At 49.6% G+C, this 15,332-nt stretch overlaps 1 protein-coding gene across 9 annotated transcripts in view; it reads left to right on the top strand.

Annotated features, from left to right (window-relative positions):
* LOC114843946 (receptor-type tyrosine-protein phosphatase mu-like) overlaps positions 1–15,332 on the top strand; it is a 101,918-nt gene that overhangs the window by 33,346 nt on the left and 53,240 nt on the right. For all 9 annotated transcript variants that reach the window (XM_055503686.1, XM_055503685.1, XM_029130845.3 and 6 more), the window contains exons 4-7: positions 1,624–1,702; positions 3,254–3,369; positions 4,346–4,520; positions 8,748–9,041. In XM_055503686.1, coding sequence (XP_055359661.1) covers positions 1,624–1,702; positions 3,254–3,369; positions 4,346–4,520; positions 8,748–9,041 — 664 coding nt within the window. The remainder of the gene's footprint in view (positions 1–1,623; positions 1,703–3,253; positions 3,370–4,345; positions 4,521–8,747; positions 9,042–15,332) is intronic.

The raw sequence follows: 15,332 nt of genomic DNA, 5'->3' as shown, positions 1-15,332 counted from the left end.
GTGTCTTGACTTGTACGGTGGAGCCTGTGGTGGAGCTAATCAATCCCGCTGTAATATAGCATTTACCCGGCCCCTTGGGGACAGGCAGCGGTGATGTAAGCATTAAACGCCGGGTTCACTGTCTGCCTCGCTGACAAATGAGAATGATGAACTTTGCTGTGACATCAACTGCTTTTGTCCCATGTGAATATTTCCAGTCTGTGGGTCAGGCCCAATTATGCACTGCACTATCATTGATGTTGGAATCAATTATATCACAGCCATTAGGCAGGCTGACTGATGTCTGTTGCACAAACAAAGGATTTCAATTAGAGAGTGGGGGCCAGTTCATTTGTCTGATGGCAATATATGGAGTGGTTGGCCTTTTAATTTCCTTTAAATTAGCCTGTAATGAGGCCATAATTGGCGCCCAAGACATTCACTTTCATATTTCATGAGACAAAAAAAGAAATTTATAATTAGACAGCCTTATCTGAAGGCATCCTGCCTCCCAGATGACAATGGTAACTATCTCCTCCTCCTCCACATTCCTGGGCTGCATGAGGAATCTCAGCTAGCAGGGAGTGTACCCATTACTACACATATTCATGCCGTAGCAACCCGTCGGCAGAAACGCACTTATTTTTAGTGAACAGCGGCATGCAGAACATGTGTAGCAGCAGCGTGTGTGGTGTAAGGGCTCCGTCCACCACACCCTGGCATTCTGTTTCCCCTTTTACCGCGCTGCAGACCAGGGAGCACATAACTGACGGTCGGCAGGGACACACCCTCTGTTGGAGCTTAGGACCATTTGTCTGGCAGCAGAGCCCGTTGCTTAAAATAGGGTGGAGTCTGTCCAACGCAGTGCAGTTGGGGCTGATTGCAGATTTCTTGTTGTCAGTGACGGCAACTAACTCCTCAAAGCAGTAAGGCTACACCCAGAGCAGCTGTGAGTGATCCCGGCTCCTTCTCCATGCCCTTATTGGACATTCGCAGTGGGCTTCACATATTGTAGTAGTAGTAGTTAAAGTTGGAAGCTAACCAGGAGCCACTGGCACCAGTTGCCTGGAAGGTCGAGCACAACGTTTGTCCTCCTGAAACACGATCCAAAATTCATTGGAGTGTGAAGCATCAGTGTTGAACAGTGGTAACATAGTGAATTCCTTTTGATTTGGTGCTGCTACAGATGTTTCCTAGCAACCCGCCGGAGAACAGGACTTTAAATCTTCAGCAGATGAAACCTTACCTTGTTATGAGTCTGCTCGATTTCGTGAAGTCCTAGTTTGAAACTAGTTAACAAAGAATATAAACACAGCTTTGTGGGATGACGTCAAAAAGGTAATAATTGTGGAGAACTGAGTTTCAGGAACGTATCCTTTAAGCATTGTTCTTATGAGGTGTCTACATGGCATCATCTCAAGGCCTAAACCTAATTTAACACTTGCATGTCATAACACCTATCAGCTGTGACATATTGTGGAAATAACGTCGGTGGCCCACAGCTGTGTGACCAGCTGCAGCCCGGCTAAAGGAAGATCACATTAGCCGGACTCCTGCGAACACCGGCGCCGCCTCACTCAGATGCCATTTGAAGACACGCGCCCATTCATCACCGCTGTTATGAGTCTCCTCTCTCCTCCTCAGATTGTGTTTGAAGCCGTAACCTCGGGCCAGCGGGGCTTGCTGGCCATCAAAGCCGTTGTGGTCCAAGGCCACCAGTGCAGTAAGTTCCTTTTTACCTTCACCGTAAAAGAATATCATCAAAGAGTCATTGTCGCCGCCGTGACTCCCGCTCAAACGCCCGCATCATTATTCTCCCCGTCCGACGAAGGGCCTTCGAGGAGGCGCGATGCAGTCGGTCCAAAGTGTAAACCGCCCTCCTGCGAGCCGCTTGAAGATTTATGGACGCGCAGGTGACGCGCTGAAGTGTGCTCAGGATGTAATGTCGGAGCGGCTCCGTTGAATCTGTCCCGAGAGGTGGGAGTGAAACAAGGAGCTGCAGCACGTCCTGCTTCTTGTTGGGACCCGGACGCTCAGAATTCTGCTGCCTCCGCTGAACAGAAGAGCGCCGCAGAATCCAGTGCAGAGCTAATCGATGCATCATCACCGGCATATTTAAAACGTCCCCGCTTGACTTATGGGATGCGCCGCCGATGCCGGAGCGCGGGGATGAGAGCTCTGCCGGGTTCCTCTCATCTGTGCTTCTGAGCTCGGACTCGTGTTAGTTCATATACCGTTCGTCACCCTCGGCTCATGTTAAGAGCTTTTCATATGCTGGAGTCTTAAGTCTAAATCAATAGCACATGGGTTTTCATCAATTGATTTATACTCGGCCCCTCGTAGCCGAAGTATCAAGCTCTGATTGTTAGGCGCTAATGACCTGCTAACTATTTGAAAGCGGCTGAATTCCTACAAATGTTACGTCAATAAAATGGATTTATATAACGCTAGGTGTTGCATATAGATGTATTTCGGTAAGTCGCGGATGCCTCGCCCCGTGATTGATGTGAGCGGATCAATAGCTCACTAAGTGGCAACTGGGTTTCTTTGAATGATAAGCAAAGTGATCAGAGTGACTCATCTGAGCAGCGCAGCCACTTCATTATCTATTTATACGAGCACGCGGAACATCCAGAACAAAGGTGTGATTACGCCACTGGGTGGTCTGCTTCCCCTTCGCTTATTAAAGGCAGCGCTGCCAATGAGAGGAACTGACTGGTCTCTTTTGCCGTTGGATAGATTGACAGCACACAGTCATGAAGGAGGTACGGTTCAAAGTCGAGGTTATGAAATAGTGAGCAGTCAAAGTCTCGATGATGAAAGTGATAGAATTAGCTTTTGCCAAGTCTTTAGAGATTTGGTTATGTTTCAAATCAAGGTCGCTCCACTGAATTGCCCTATTTCTGTGGAGAATGGCTGCACTAATCAGAAACGCTCCACATAAGTTACTTCCCGTGGACCATCCCGGTTTACGAGTACAGCCGCTAACGAGCACGGCTTAAAAACAGGGGAACGCTTTCGCAACGTTCCCCTCAGTCGACGAGAGAGACAGAGGAAATTCAGAGTTCAGTCTCTGGTGGCTTGTTTTAAACAGGGAGCACGTTTAGGTGCGTTCTGACTAAAATGGCCTTTAGCTCCGTCTGGAGCAGGATCGCGGTGCATACAAATCTGAGTTACATCTGAGGACACGGGTGATTCATTCTCATAAAGTACAAACCCATTGCTTTAATCAAGTGCTTTGCTGCTGCCTAACAAACAGTTTCCTGTCTCGCAGTGACCACACCTCACTTCCTGACTATTAAAGGGGTCGAGGTCAACGCTGGGCAGACGGCGTCTTTCCACTGCACCGTCAACGGACGCAAACGGGACAACTTCCGCCTCTGGCTTCAGGTGAGAGCTCTGGGACCGGCTTCGGGCCTCTGCATCTGCGTGCTGATCTGGAGTCAGCGGCGCTTCTGACGCTTTATATTTGAGCTCCGTGTGGAGCTGCCTGGTTTTAAGCGCACTGGAGGACGGCAGAAGTTGAATATTACAGCTCATTAGTAGTACAAGTGCAAACACACTAGGTGGGAGAAGGTGTCAGACGCTTACAGCTCCCAGCTATTACCGTCTAAACATATTCAACAGTCATCAAACTTGCTAAAATAATCCGCTCTTTATGTTTTGCCAGCGCCGTGTGAGACATTTAAGCTAAAAGCGTCTCATCCGTGCGGTTTCCCCGCGTGTGAGATTTCACCTGCTCATCAGATTTTTGCAGCGTCCTCAGTGGATCCCGGTTGTTTCAGTTCACCGCAGCGTGGTCTTAACCTACATAGACGCCGGCTCGGTGGGTGCTGTGTACTATATCTGGCGCAGCTGAGCTGCACAGCAGCGTTGGATTGACCTTGTTCCGAGCAGCGAAGGTAGTGCATCTGGCAGACGTAACCCTGCCAGCTCCGCTGCTAAGCACACTGTCACGCATGTGATCAGTGGGAGCGTTACGCCGGGTAAAGGTCCTCTGCCAGGTACTCCATCATTTTAACAAACACGTCCTCATTAGCACAGAAGCTGGAAAACAAACATTAAGTGAACTCCCCCGATGACAGTAATGAAGAAATATTTCTAATGAACAAATGTCCCCCATCTGCCTGCTGTGAGGGGTGACAGCTGGGGAGAGCCCACTGTGTGTGTGTGTGTGTGTGTGTGTGTGTGTGTGTGTGTGTGTGTGTGTGTGTGTGTGTGTGTGTGTGTGTGTGTGTGTGTGTGTGTGTGTGATTAGATTAGCGTATTTACGCTATCGGCCGCCTCTGGGAGTAATGGAACGTAAACAGAGTGGCTCCTGAGACCCAGTCGGGGCTCTGCTCACCCGTGTTTCTGGTCTGAACAGGGCATCGGCGGACGGGAGGCCCCGATGAAAGCCACCAAGCCCTGGAACAACCGGCGCTTCATTGGCACCTTCGACGTGGAGAACACGACCAAGGGCGACTCTGGCCGCTACCGCTGCATCGTCCACTCGGACAAAGGGGTCGGCGTGTCCAATTACGGCGAGCTGACCATAAAACGTGAGTACTGAGCCCAAAGCAGATGAACCTGGACGCCAAACGGCAAAGTCAACAGGAAACGCTGCGCGGTCGCACATGTGGCGTCCTCTAAGGCGATGCTAAAAATACTGCATTTGTTATGCACAGGGCTTTAATGCTGTCCTTGACCAAGCACAGTCCCACCTAAAGGAGCACAAAGGCAGGAGGCACCAGGTTTACAGTAGCCTCACTGATATTTCACTCCTGCAGTCATTTGATATGAATTTATGGAGTCATCCAAAACTAAATCCTGCAAGGCCTCACTTTCCTACAGCCCCATAGCCCAGTAATGGCCTCCTATATGTCTTCACCTCAATTTTCTCCCTGTGCTCTCAATTGAATTTACTGCCCCTATTTTTTTTCCCCCACGTTCTTTCTTTTTATTTTTTTGTCTCCGAGCTTTATGTGATTGATAGGTTTAATCCTGCCTGTCCGGATCGAGGTCTGTCAATCATGCGAGAATGGCCGGGACCAGACACGCCAGAGCGAGGAGGGAGATAAAGTCTCTCTGCCCGAGTGTATCAGTGGGTTTCAGTGGTGTACTCAAAGAAAATTTACTGACACACTGAAGGCACTCCAAACTGCACTTGTGCATAAATTCAGCAACACAATGACTTGCACGTCCTCACTCTCACACACACACACACACACACACACACACACACACACTCGCTAGACAGCAATATTTTTGCTGATTGCTGCTTCCAGTGCGTTACTTGATTTATTCCTACACAAGACAAACCAGTTAAGAGCAAAGTGGTTTAGTCATAAATATTTAAAATACAGTAATTTTCCAGATTCAAGCGTTTATCGAATGTTGTAATGCATCCCTCTTTAAATTCTGCAGAGATTTCACACCTCAAGGACTCTGACATGAGCCAACTCGCAGGAGGAAGAAAAGAGGCGTTTTCTCGGTTTTAAGTGTCATACATAAAAAAGCTGATATCTTCTCTTATCGTACCAGTCATAAAACAAGTGCTTAACCCTCCCAGCAACGCGCCTGAGTCGTAAATCCTCCTTAAATGTGTATTCACCGCATCCGTGACTCGTTTTTGGAAGAGTGACCATGGAGCAATTCTGTGGATTATGAGCCTGCTACACTTTCCCCGTACCTCATTACCATACACTGCCTTTTCTTCAACACGAGGAGAGTGAATGCTTGATTATCCCAGATAATCATTTCTGCTTCTCATGCCAGGACTCAGTCAGATTTATGTGCCGATGCAGAGGCGCTCTGCATGTATTTCCATAACGCCATACGGATTGGCCCGGTGCAGCCTCTTCCTGTGATCCGCTCCCCTGTTGTGCAGCCAGCGGTTCTGAAAGAGGGATAATTAACTCCCCGTCCAAGTGCCGGCTCTCTTCTTGGCCTGGTTAAAGTCACCTGGAGACCTCAAAGCACCCGCTCAGCTCCGCGGCATCATCCTGGGCCGCGGTGGCGGCGCGGCCGTGTCAGCGCTAATGAGATGAGCTACCAAAAATCGAAGGCCGGCCGGTGGAGCTCATCATTTTCTCGTGGCCGCATCATCTCAACCGGGAGAAGATCAATTCTTTACACCAATTAGAAGAGCACACAACGTAATGAGGAGCATCTTAACAAGAGAGGCTCAGTGATTGTAACACAAATAAAAGTAACGAACAGTCAGGTCGGACTAATCTAGCACAGAGCAGAGTGGCAGCTGTGTTACTGTGCGTGCGTGTTCTGTGTCAAATGATCCATTAATTGATTAGCCAGTGAAAGGAAAATTAAGTGAGAGTCTTGAGAACCAATTAATAATTCAAACGTCAGAAATGCTAGAGTTTGTTGGTCTTGTCTTTTTAAATGTAAAGACTCAACATATCAAAGACCTATTTAGACTTGGCGTTATCTTTAGGTGCGTCATTTGTTCTCTGTGTGTGTGTGTGTGTGTGTGTGTGTGTGTGTGTGTGTGTGTGTGTGTGTGTGTGTGTGTGTGTGTGTGTGTGTGTGTGTGTGTGTGTGTGTGTGTGTGTGTGTGTGTGTGTGTGTGTGTGTGATGTGCCTTTGCGAGCAGGCAGGTGCTGTGGCAGAGGAGGACGCAGCTGTCGCCGGGCCGTCGGACAGCTGCTCGCCGACCCGGCGTTCGGCCGCGTTGGCGACGGGGCACGTGGGGGGGGGGTTTCCTTCGGAGCCCCGGCAGCTACAAAGCCACCTCACTTGAACAGAGTTTAGCCGTTAATATCCTGAAGTGTTTCAGCACTTCAGTGTATTTCACACCGGTAATCCTTTATTCTCGGCGCGTCCGCCGCGGCTGTTGAGCGGGATTACTGTACCTACAGGAATGTTTCATCACCATAAGCTGCCGTCGCTTTTGTGAGGCGCTGAATTCTGAAAGTTAAGCAAAATACTTAATGCTTATTAATAGAGCAATAAAAGGAATGAGTGACGGCTGCGGCAGACGTGCTGCGGTGCAACGAAAGCACGGCAAATGCATTTAAGTGTGTGAGTGCAGAGCCTGTGCTTCACATTTTGGGTGTTTGCATCCTTTAGTCGGATGATGATGCTGTGTAAGATGATGGCAGATAGTCAGAGATGCAGCGTTACAATATAACACAATAAATATTTTCTCACTTATATCCCTTTCATGAATTAGCTCGAGCAATATCTGAAATTGTCCTCCGTGATAGATGAATAAAATCCAGATTGTTGTTGTTTGTCTTGATCAAAAACAAGTGAATTAAGGATATAAATCCATAAACAGTGGAACCATATGAGTCTGTGCTGGTTTCTGTTAATCGGAGCATATTGCCACTTAAGCCACTTAAACCCCTTTTACAGAAAGACACAACAAGACCCTGAGCTCCCATCAAAACAGGCCTGTGGTTGCAGCCCATTCCAGATCACCTCGTTCCACTGTCTGGCTCCAGCATGTAGGCGGCTGCAGCACGTGTAAATCCAGGGGAGGACCTGCTGGATTAGCTGGTTCGCTCTAGGTGATGTTTGACAGCAGTGCTGGAAGCTGGGATTACCGGCAGTTTAGGGACCTGCGCTGGAGGTCACCGCGGGGGAACCATCTGCTGAGCGGCAGCCAATTCTCCGTAGGACACCGCATCCAGCGTGTCTGGAGACTTCCTGCTCTCATGACAACTCCGCGAGGAGCAGCCAGGCGACTAATGGCATTATTCTGTTACACGTGCGCTCATTAGAGCCGCGCGCCGCGGCCCCTGGGACGTGTCGCTATCGTGGTACGTGACCAGGGTAGATTCCTAAGCATTGCTCCGGCAGTGGGTCGTGACTTCTGTTGACAGTGGCAGCAGGACACAGGCTTGTTCTGCTTCCCATCTAATTAAATTCATAGGAATAATATTAATAATGAGACTGAGACTGTGCATTTTTGTGAAGAGGCTACACAAAAGTATAAAAGTGTCCTTACAGAGTTTACACGAACGCCCCCTCAGATGTTATTGCGTTGTCTCTTTACAAGGTATTATAATATTGGAACCCTGAAAATATCCAACAGTGGAAATAACTTGTCTGACATTTCAAGCAGCCTCATTAAACTAGAAGCAGCATAAAGTTTAAGCAAGATTAGACAAACGGGGTGAAAGGTCATCCTCAAGGTTGTCAGTGAACGCCACATTTGTCTGAAGCAGATAAACCTGAGCTGTATGGCTAAAATATGAAAATAATAATTAACCAAGATATCAACCAAAGTAACTTGCAGAAATGTGCGGGTCTTGTAAACAGGCAAGGCTTCACATTCTTCAGTATGGTTCACGCTGTTCCATCCACACTTGGCTTTAAATACTCGCAGAATCACACAATTCCTCAAAAGTCACAAGTCGAGCGATTAAAGCGGTTGTAAAGCAGCGTGCGCGGCCTCTGATTGAAATCAATACGCGTTCTGTGGGAGCGGCCTCGGCCCGGGCGGCTCCGTCTACACCTCCGCTAGAAGTTGCCGTCACTTTCAAAGAGCACGTGATTACTCAGTCATTGTGCTAGCGAAGACGAGCCGTAGCGTTGGACTCGCTGGGACTATTGATCGCTGCGTGGCAGCGCTCGAACGTGTACCTTGATTACTGGAAAACATGAAAACCCTCTTTATGTGCTTCAGGGGGATCTGGATGTGGCTGAGGCTTTAAAATCACAAATTGATTCTGCTCACCTTCATTGTTTGGTTTGCCGACGTCACTTTCTGTGCTGTGAAATCGTGTTCCGTTGGCCCATTTAACACATTTGTCTTCCTCCAGAACCCCCGGTGCCCATCGCTCCACCCCAGCTGACGGCGGTCGGCGCCACCTACCTCTGGATCCAGCTCAACGCCAACTCCATCAACGGTGACGGCCCCATCATCGACCGGGAGGTGGAGTACCGCACGGTGTCCGGCACCATGTACGACCTGCAGCCCGTGGACAAGACCACACACAAGATCGGCCACCTGGACCCCGACACGGAGTACGAGATCAGCGTCCTGCTCACCAGACCTCTGGAGGGAGGCACCGGAGCCCCGGGACCTCCTCTGAGGGCCAGGACCAAGTGTGCAGGTGAAGCCACACACCTACAGTACAGTATAGGCTCCTCTATACAGCTCAGCAGATCCATAAATATCTATAACGTAATGCAACACAACACTGAGCAGCCGCTGTGTAACTATTGGGCTCTCCTCATGTGGAAATAAAGATACCTCTGCTATGATTAACAGCGCTAACACCTGAAAAAGCACGGTTGTCCTTTACTGTCAGCACTTTGCGGAGTTTCAACACAATGACTGTCTGATACGAGCGAGAACAAAAGGCTCCCACTTGAACGAGGAGCGAGCGCCAGGCTGAAACGCAGGCACACAAAACCGCGGCGCTCCGTTAATGCAGCCGTTTTTTAAGCCCGTTCCCCGGCTGCGGCCGAGACTCTCGTCGTCATGAACAAAACCTTTAAAAAAAGATTCCTACTTTTACAAATAACCCCCTGCATACGGTGAATGGAGCGCGGGTCCATTGTGTTGTCTCCGAAGCTGTATTGCGTGTAAAGCAAACAACCGCAGCCTCATATATCACATAGTTTATTTAGCTAATTGTGTCTCCGTAATAGATGCAGCCACTGTGTTTTCATCCTTCCCAACTATAGATCTTCATTAATGTTTGTGTCATATTGGCATAAATTGTCTCTTTTTATTGCGTAATGTTTTATTGTTGAACCATTAGAGCTGTTCACACTTTTAAACCGAAATTGTTTGCACCTGTGAAGCCCTGGGACAATAACGCAGTGAAGTGAACTCTTTAAAGTTTCCTCGCTATCCGCAGCAGCTGCGTGTCGCCGTAATTGTAATGATTTATTGTGGCTCCAGACGCACGGTTAACTTGAGAACTCCCTGTTTGTTCGGCTTCGCTGTCGTTTTCAAGGACCCGCGAGTCTTTTAATCGCCGAGCGGCGCAGATTAGCGCGTGAGCGACGCGGCGTAGCTTTGTACAGTAGAGCTAGCATGCCGCGGCCGCTCGGACCCCAGCATGTACATAAACACTTTTTGAATGCTTGATGATATTGTACAAATTGCCCTTCTCACAACATTAACCAGCTAAATTCCCTCGCCGTGCTGCGATGCCAACTCGGGAAACACAACACACACATCAGCACTTTCCCGGGCTAATGTGGTTTGGTGTCCAGAGAAATGCTGATGAAAATGCGATTTCCCGCCTCCCCTGCCCGGGGTGTGACCCCGTTCCCCATCGTGAAGGTCACGAGCGCGTTCGTGTTCTCTCCGGCTGATGGGGATGAATGGCCCTACAGTACCTGCGCGGCCTCCTGAACCGGGCCCAGCTTCTGGGGGGGTCTTGGCCCTCGGCCGCCCCGCCGCTCACGGCCTGGAAGACTGATGAGCCCGACGGCTGAAGTGTGTTTGAGGAAGGCGCTCTTGATCTTGTCCTGCTCCCTCCTGGTCTCTCCCTGACAGAGCCTCAGCCTCAGCAGAGCTCCTAATTGAATGGTTAAGACTCACAGGGCTGTGTGATACATCAATGTTGATGCAGACGGGCCTGGAGACTAGCTCCCCATCTCCCTGCACTGCTGTCTGGAGGTGCTAATGAAAATGTGTGGCCACTTCACAACACGGTCTCATAATTATTCACAGCCATGCTTTGGTCACTTCACAAACTGAGCAATGTTTCTGATGACAAAGGATGTTTTAATTCAATCGTCTGTCAAATGGGGAACGTATAATGCAAGGGCATCAGCGCTGCAGTGGAGAAGCAGGCAGAATAAAGGACGGCCCCGTCTTCTCTGAGAAGCTCTTCCATTACTTCGCTGGAGAACATCAAACGAACGTCTTAGCTGAGGCCCAGTGATTGCTTCAGGAGGTTATTTGTGGGCTTTGAGCATTTGCAAAAGATTCAAGCAACACTTTGATTCCGCATGGACTCCTTTATGAACAATGTCAAATTTCACAAGTTGTTACAGTTTGTTATTCGGCCCGTTTCCCGTCGGCCAAAAGGACTTGCCAGACATTTTTAGCTGAAAAGCATTTGGTAGCTGCTCTTCTCTTCCGTGTGAAATTTGTGTCCCTGTGAAGTTGTTTACCACTTCAGAGTCCTCCACACTTGGTAAGTGCTACTTGAAGGAAGACACTGTATTATCAGGTGGTGCCCTGGGATCACAGCAGGGTGCTCAGCATTTTAGCAATACTACTGAGAGACCATCTCACATGAGAGAAACCATTTCCAGCCCACACCAGGAAGGGAGATAGGGGACCGGCAGCCCGTAAACAAGCCCTGCTCCGCAGCCCCAGTTCGTGTGGTGAGGTCCTTGCTTTGCTTTTTCAATCTGCAGGTCATAATCTGCTTTGGGTTGGGAAAATGACAGGAGTATTTTGACTGGACGGACTAAGCCAGAGCAGCGTCTGCACATTCGGTCCCGGGTGCCGCACCTCCACCCTCCGGCCTCCGTGCATGACGTCCACGCCGGGTCCAAACACCTGCTCCGGCTCCGGCCGCTGCCAGCTCCACATCTCCATCTATAAGTCATCTCCATCTGCGCCCAGCGCCACGTGGGAGTAGCCTCATCTGTTTGTTGCTACGCCGCCGTTCTGTTGCGCTGAGTGATATTAAACACAAGGGAGTCGCCGTTAATCAGGGATCAGCCCTCGCTCGCTCTCGTTCTGAACGGGAGGAGCTGCACAGACTCCGTGGTCGGGGATCGAATTGAACTGTGAAGTCTGAGTGAAGTGCGTGATGACTCGTGTTGTTCACGTGGTGCAGCGATGCCTTCTGCTGCAGCATTAGCTTTTTCTGTGAGCAGGTAATGAGTGGGTAACTTAATGTCATTCACTTCTGCTGCCGTTGTTCAGCCGTCAAAAGAGGCTTTGAAAAGTGCAATCTACAATATAAAAGGCTTCGTTTTTAATGTTCTTTTTCTTTAACATTGTCAAAGACCCATTCACACTGATAGACAGGGAAATTTAATGACCTGCCTTAAGGACAGTTAAGGCTCGATGCCACTTTCAAGTCTGAAATTTCTCCTGGTAATTTGCCCAGTCACACGTGAATTGGCCGCGCGTCGAAGCTGCGACGCTCCGCTCAAGGTCTGGATGTTGTGATCGACTTCCCCTTGGAAGAACGGCTTGTTTATTTCCTGGCACATATGAAACTGTCTCAGTACGAAATAAAAATAAAGAGGAGAACAGGAGCGCTGCTCCAAGGACAGGGGTGACAACATGCTTCCTCTAAAGTGTGTCATCTCCGAGGTGTTGGGAGCTATTGTTAGCCTGATAAACAGGTTAACTCCAGCAGCTTACATTATTTCCAGTCACACTTAAGTGAATCAGTATATTCTGCTTTGCCAATTTTGTCTACGCCAGACTTAAAACGCTATCAACAAAGGGAGAATGATGACCTGTCGGCTACAGGTGCTATTTTCTCCCATCTACGTCTTCATGCATGTCTACAGGGGAAATTGCCTCGGCGAGGCCTAAGTCTTGGTGATTGGCTGCCTCCCTTTGTGGAGCTGAGATTGAGCAGATCCGTCTCCCTGAGTCTAAAGGGGGAGGAAATTGTTTGCTGGGTTTGATGTGTCTAAATAATGCTATTGTTGCCTTGTGGAACCAATCGACAGCCACTTCACCTTCGCATCTTAGATAATATTGGCCTCCCACAAAAGCTGGCAGGCATGTGACCTATAGGGCCCACATGCGCGCATTGTCTGCGGCGAGGTGAATGAGCAGCCTTGGTTCGGGGGCCCATTGAATTTGTGCTCCTTTGTCGGGGCAGAGAAAACAGGCTGGATCGAGTTTGTGGAGAAGGTTAGAGGAGGACCACAAGAAAAGTCTTTTTATCACAGGTAGAATAGAGAATTGTGTTCCATGATATTGGCTCTGCAAAAGGGAAATTGTGTTCTTTTCAAGGACATGTCTTCAAATAACCGCTGTGGGAAAGGAAACAGAGAGAGAGAGACGCTGCTTTTATGGCTGTTTCATTATTATTTTCCTCATCGCCATCACTCCATCCATCTATTCCCCCAACATGAAAGAAGTGAGTCTGAGAACAGATGTTGCACAAACAATGCTCCCGTGACACCGCTATAAACTCTGTCTTCTTCCTGGAGCTGCCTCCGCGGCTCTCGGGCCTCGCGAGGACGATAAGTAGCAGGAGTAGTCGGGCTTGAAGATCCTTTTGTGTGCTGTTTTCAAATTTGGACTGAAACCCTTTTCATGGTCTTTAAATGTTTCTATTTTCTGTTTTTAATTATTCATGCTCTATCTGCTGTAATTTTTGTCAGAGATTTTCTCCATCCTCTTTGCTGAATTATAGATGTCCCCTTCGCCTCGCTCGGCGTCCAGGAAGCTCTCATTCAGTCAGGTTGTATAAGTCTGAACGCGTCTCCTCCTCAGCCGGGAACGCCGGGAAGCCTGCGATTAATTCCCTGTCTCCTCTCACCTACAACTTACTGTAGATGCCATGCGTCTCCTATGTAGGTGGCTCGGGAATGCGCGGCCGCTATTTGGCAGAGTCGAGCCCTTGAGTGTGATTTACTCTCCGGGCGCCTCCCCGAGCGGAGCTCAACACATGCGAGGCTCTTGGCGACAAATGACAACGCCACACGGCCCATCTGGGGTGCGCTGGAGTTGAAGGATCACCTTGCTCACCTCCCGCTGCTCCTGCGCGATATTACGTGCCTGTCTGTAAATAAGGGCCTGTGAGTTCTTTACCCCCCCGTCCGCCCTGGCGCCGCTCAGAACAAAGCGGCCGCGTCAGTGGAGGTGCGTCCGTGCGCAGACGGATGGAGGGTCGCGCTGCCCGTCGCCCTGACCTGGATCGTGTTGGTGGAGAGGAAATGAAGGATTGATTTAACCAGGCCCAGCTCCGCTGCCTCCGCTCTTGCCATCAGCTGTCCATTTGTTTTCACCCGGTCGCTTCCCTTCACCTCTTGGCCCACGAGACGCACTCGCTGGGTTTGTTCTTTTAATCCGTCTAAATAGCCGGTGATGGAAGCGATAGAAATGAACCTGCCTCCATTACTGTCCTCGTATTACTGGGTTATTTGCACTACTTCCTTTTGGTTTTTAATCGATGGAGCAACCGAAAACATTTCATGGTTTTGTATAAACCAAGGGAACGCGAGCAGAGGTTTGTTTTTTTAATCTGTAGCAGTGGTAATATCAGCTGAAGTGCTCTAAATGGAACGTCTCCACTTCGCTTAGCGTTACTGTCATGACAAATAAACCGGATTAGCCCCTTTTGCCTGAGTGGCCTCTGCGCTGCCCACTGTGTTGCAGAACATCACAGAAGTAATCGGCCAATAAAAATTCTTGATTCCTTTTGAAATATGCAGCACGACGCCGGACAGCGTCGGGTCTCCGCCTCACTTCTCCTCTCGCTCTTCCACTCGTGGCTGCGAGGACCAAGGCGTCGGCCCATTCGTCTCCGCCCCTACCGCTTCGGGGGCTTCATCAGACACGGTGGCGGACCGGCCGGGCCGGGCCGCCACCGAGGCTCATTCTGTGCTTTGGATTGGATCCCCTCCGCCCCTCGTTCTCACCCGTCATGGCAGTCCCATCGATCACCGGGCCTATAAAGAAGGACTTGATAGAGTGAGGAGCGGCCACCGCCATTCAATAAATCCTTGTGATTATCCACACCCCTAAGGTATGAGCTAAGTGCCTGTGTGTGTCTGTCCGGAGCACATTTGTCTCTGACTGTGTAATGGGTGCGCGGGGTGATATTGGAACACGAGTGGAGCTCGTTCAGCCTCTTGGAGTGCTATCAATTATAACATGTGTACACACGTCAGTCCCAAGGCCTTGTTTTACGCAATGCATTCGATGGGAACACAAACCTTGGCACCTCCATTGCCTCCTCCATCCACCCACACGCCCCCCCCCCCCCCCCCCCCCCCCCCCTCGACCCCCTCCCTCCTGCGTTTCTCCTCCTCCAGAGGCTTGCGTGGAGGAGCACTCTAGGAGGGTGATGGAGCTTTGATTGTCGGTTATCAAAAGCTATCATTACGGCTCGCTTCTGCGAGATATGAAAATGATTTCCTAAGTGTAAAACCCATGTCATTACCTCAATGGCCTCAGTGCTATCACTGGGATGTAATAGAAAGAGGCAAACAAATGTGCAGCCCACCCAGCTTAAACAGAAGAGAGTGAATAACACACAGCAACGGAGAGATAAGTGATGGCAATATCACCGCCTAGAATGGAAGCCTTTACATGAAAACAGCCCTCCGACCGGGCTTTAATCTCCGGCGCTGTCACGTTTTGGTTCTGTGTGCGAGAGGTCCAGGCTGAAGGAACCCGACAGACACCCGCCCTGTGAAAGTCCAGGCATTTGTCTGGTTCCCTCCTCGCACCC

The sequence above is a fragment of the Betta splendens genome, chromosome 17, assembly GCF_900634795.4.
Source record: "Betta splendens chromosome 17, fBetSpl5.4, whole genome shotgun sequence".
Taxonomy (NCBI): domain Eukaryota; kingdom Metazoa; phylum Chordata; class Actinopteri; order Anabantiformes; family Osphronemidae; genus Betta; species Betta splendens.
This window is presented reverse-complemented; position numbering and strand designations above follow the sequence as displayed.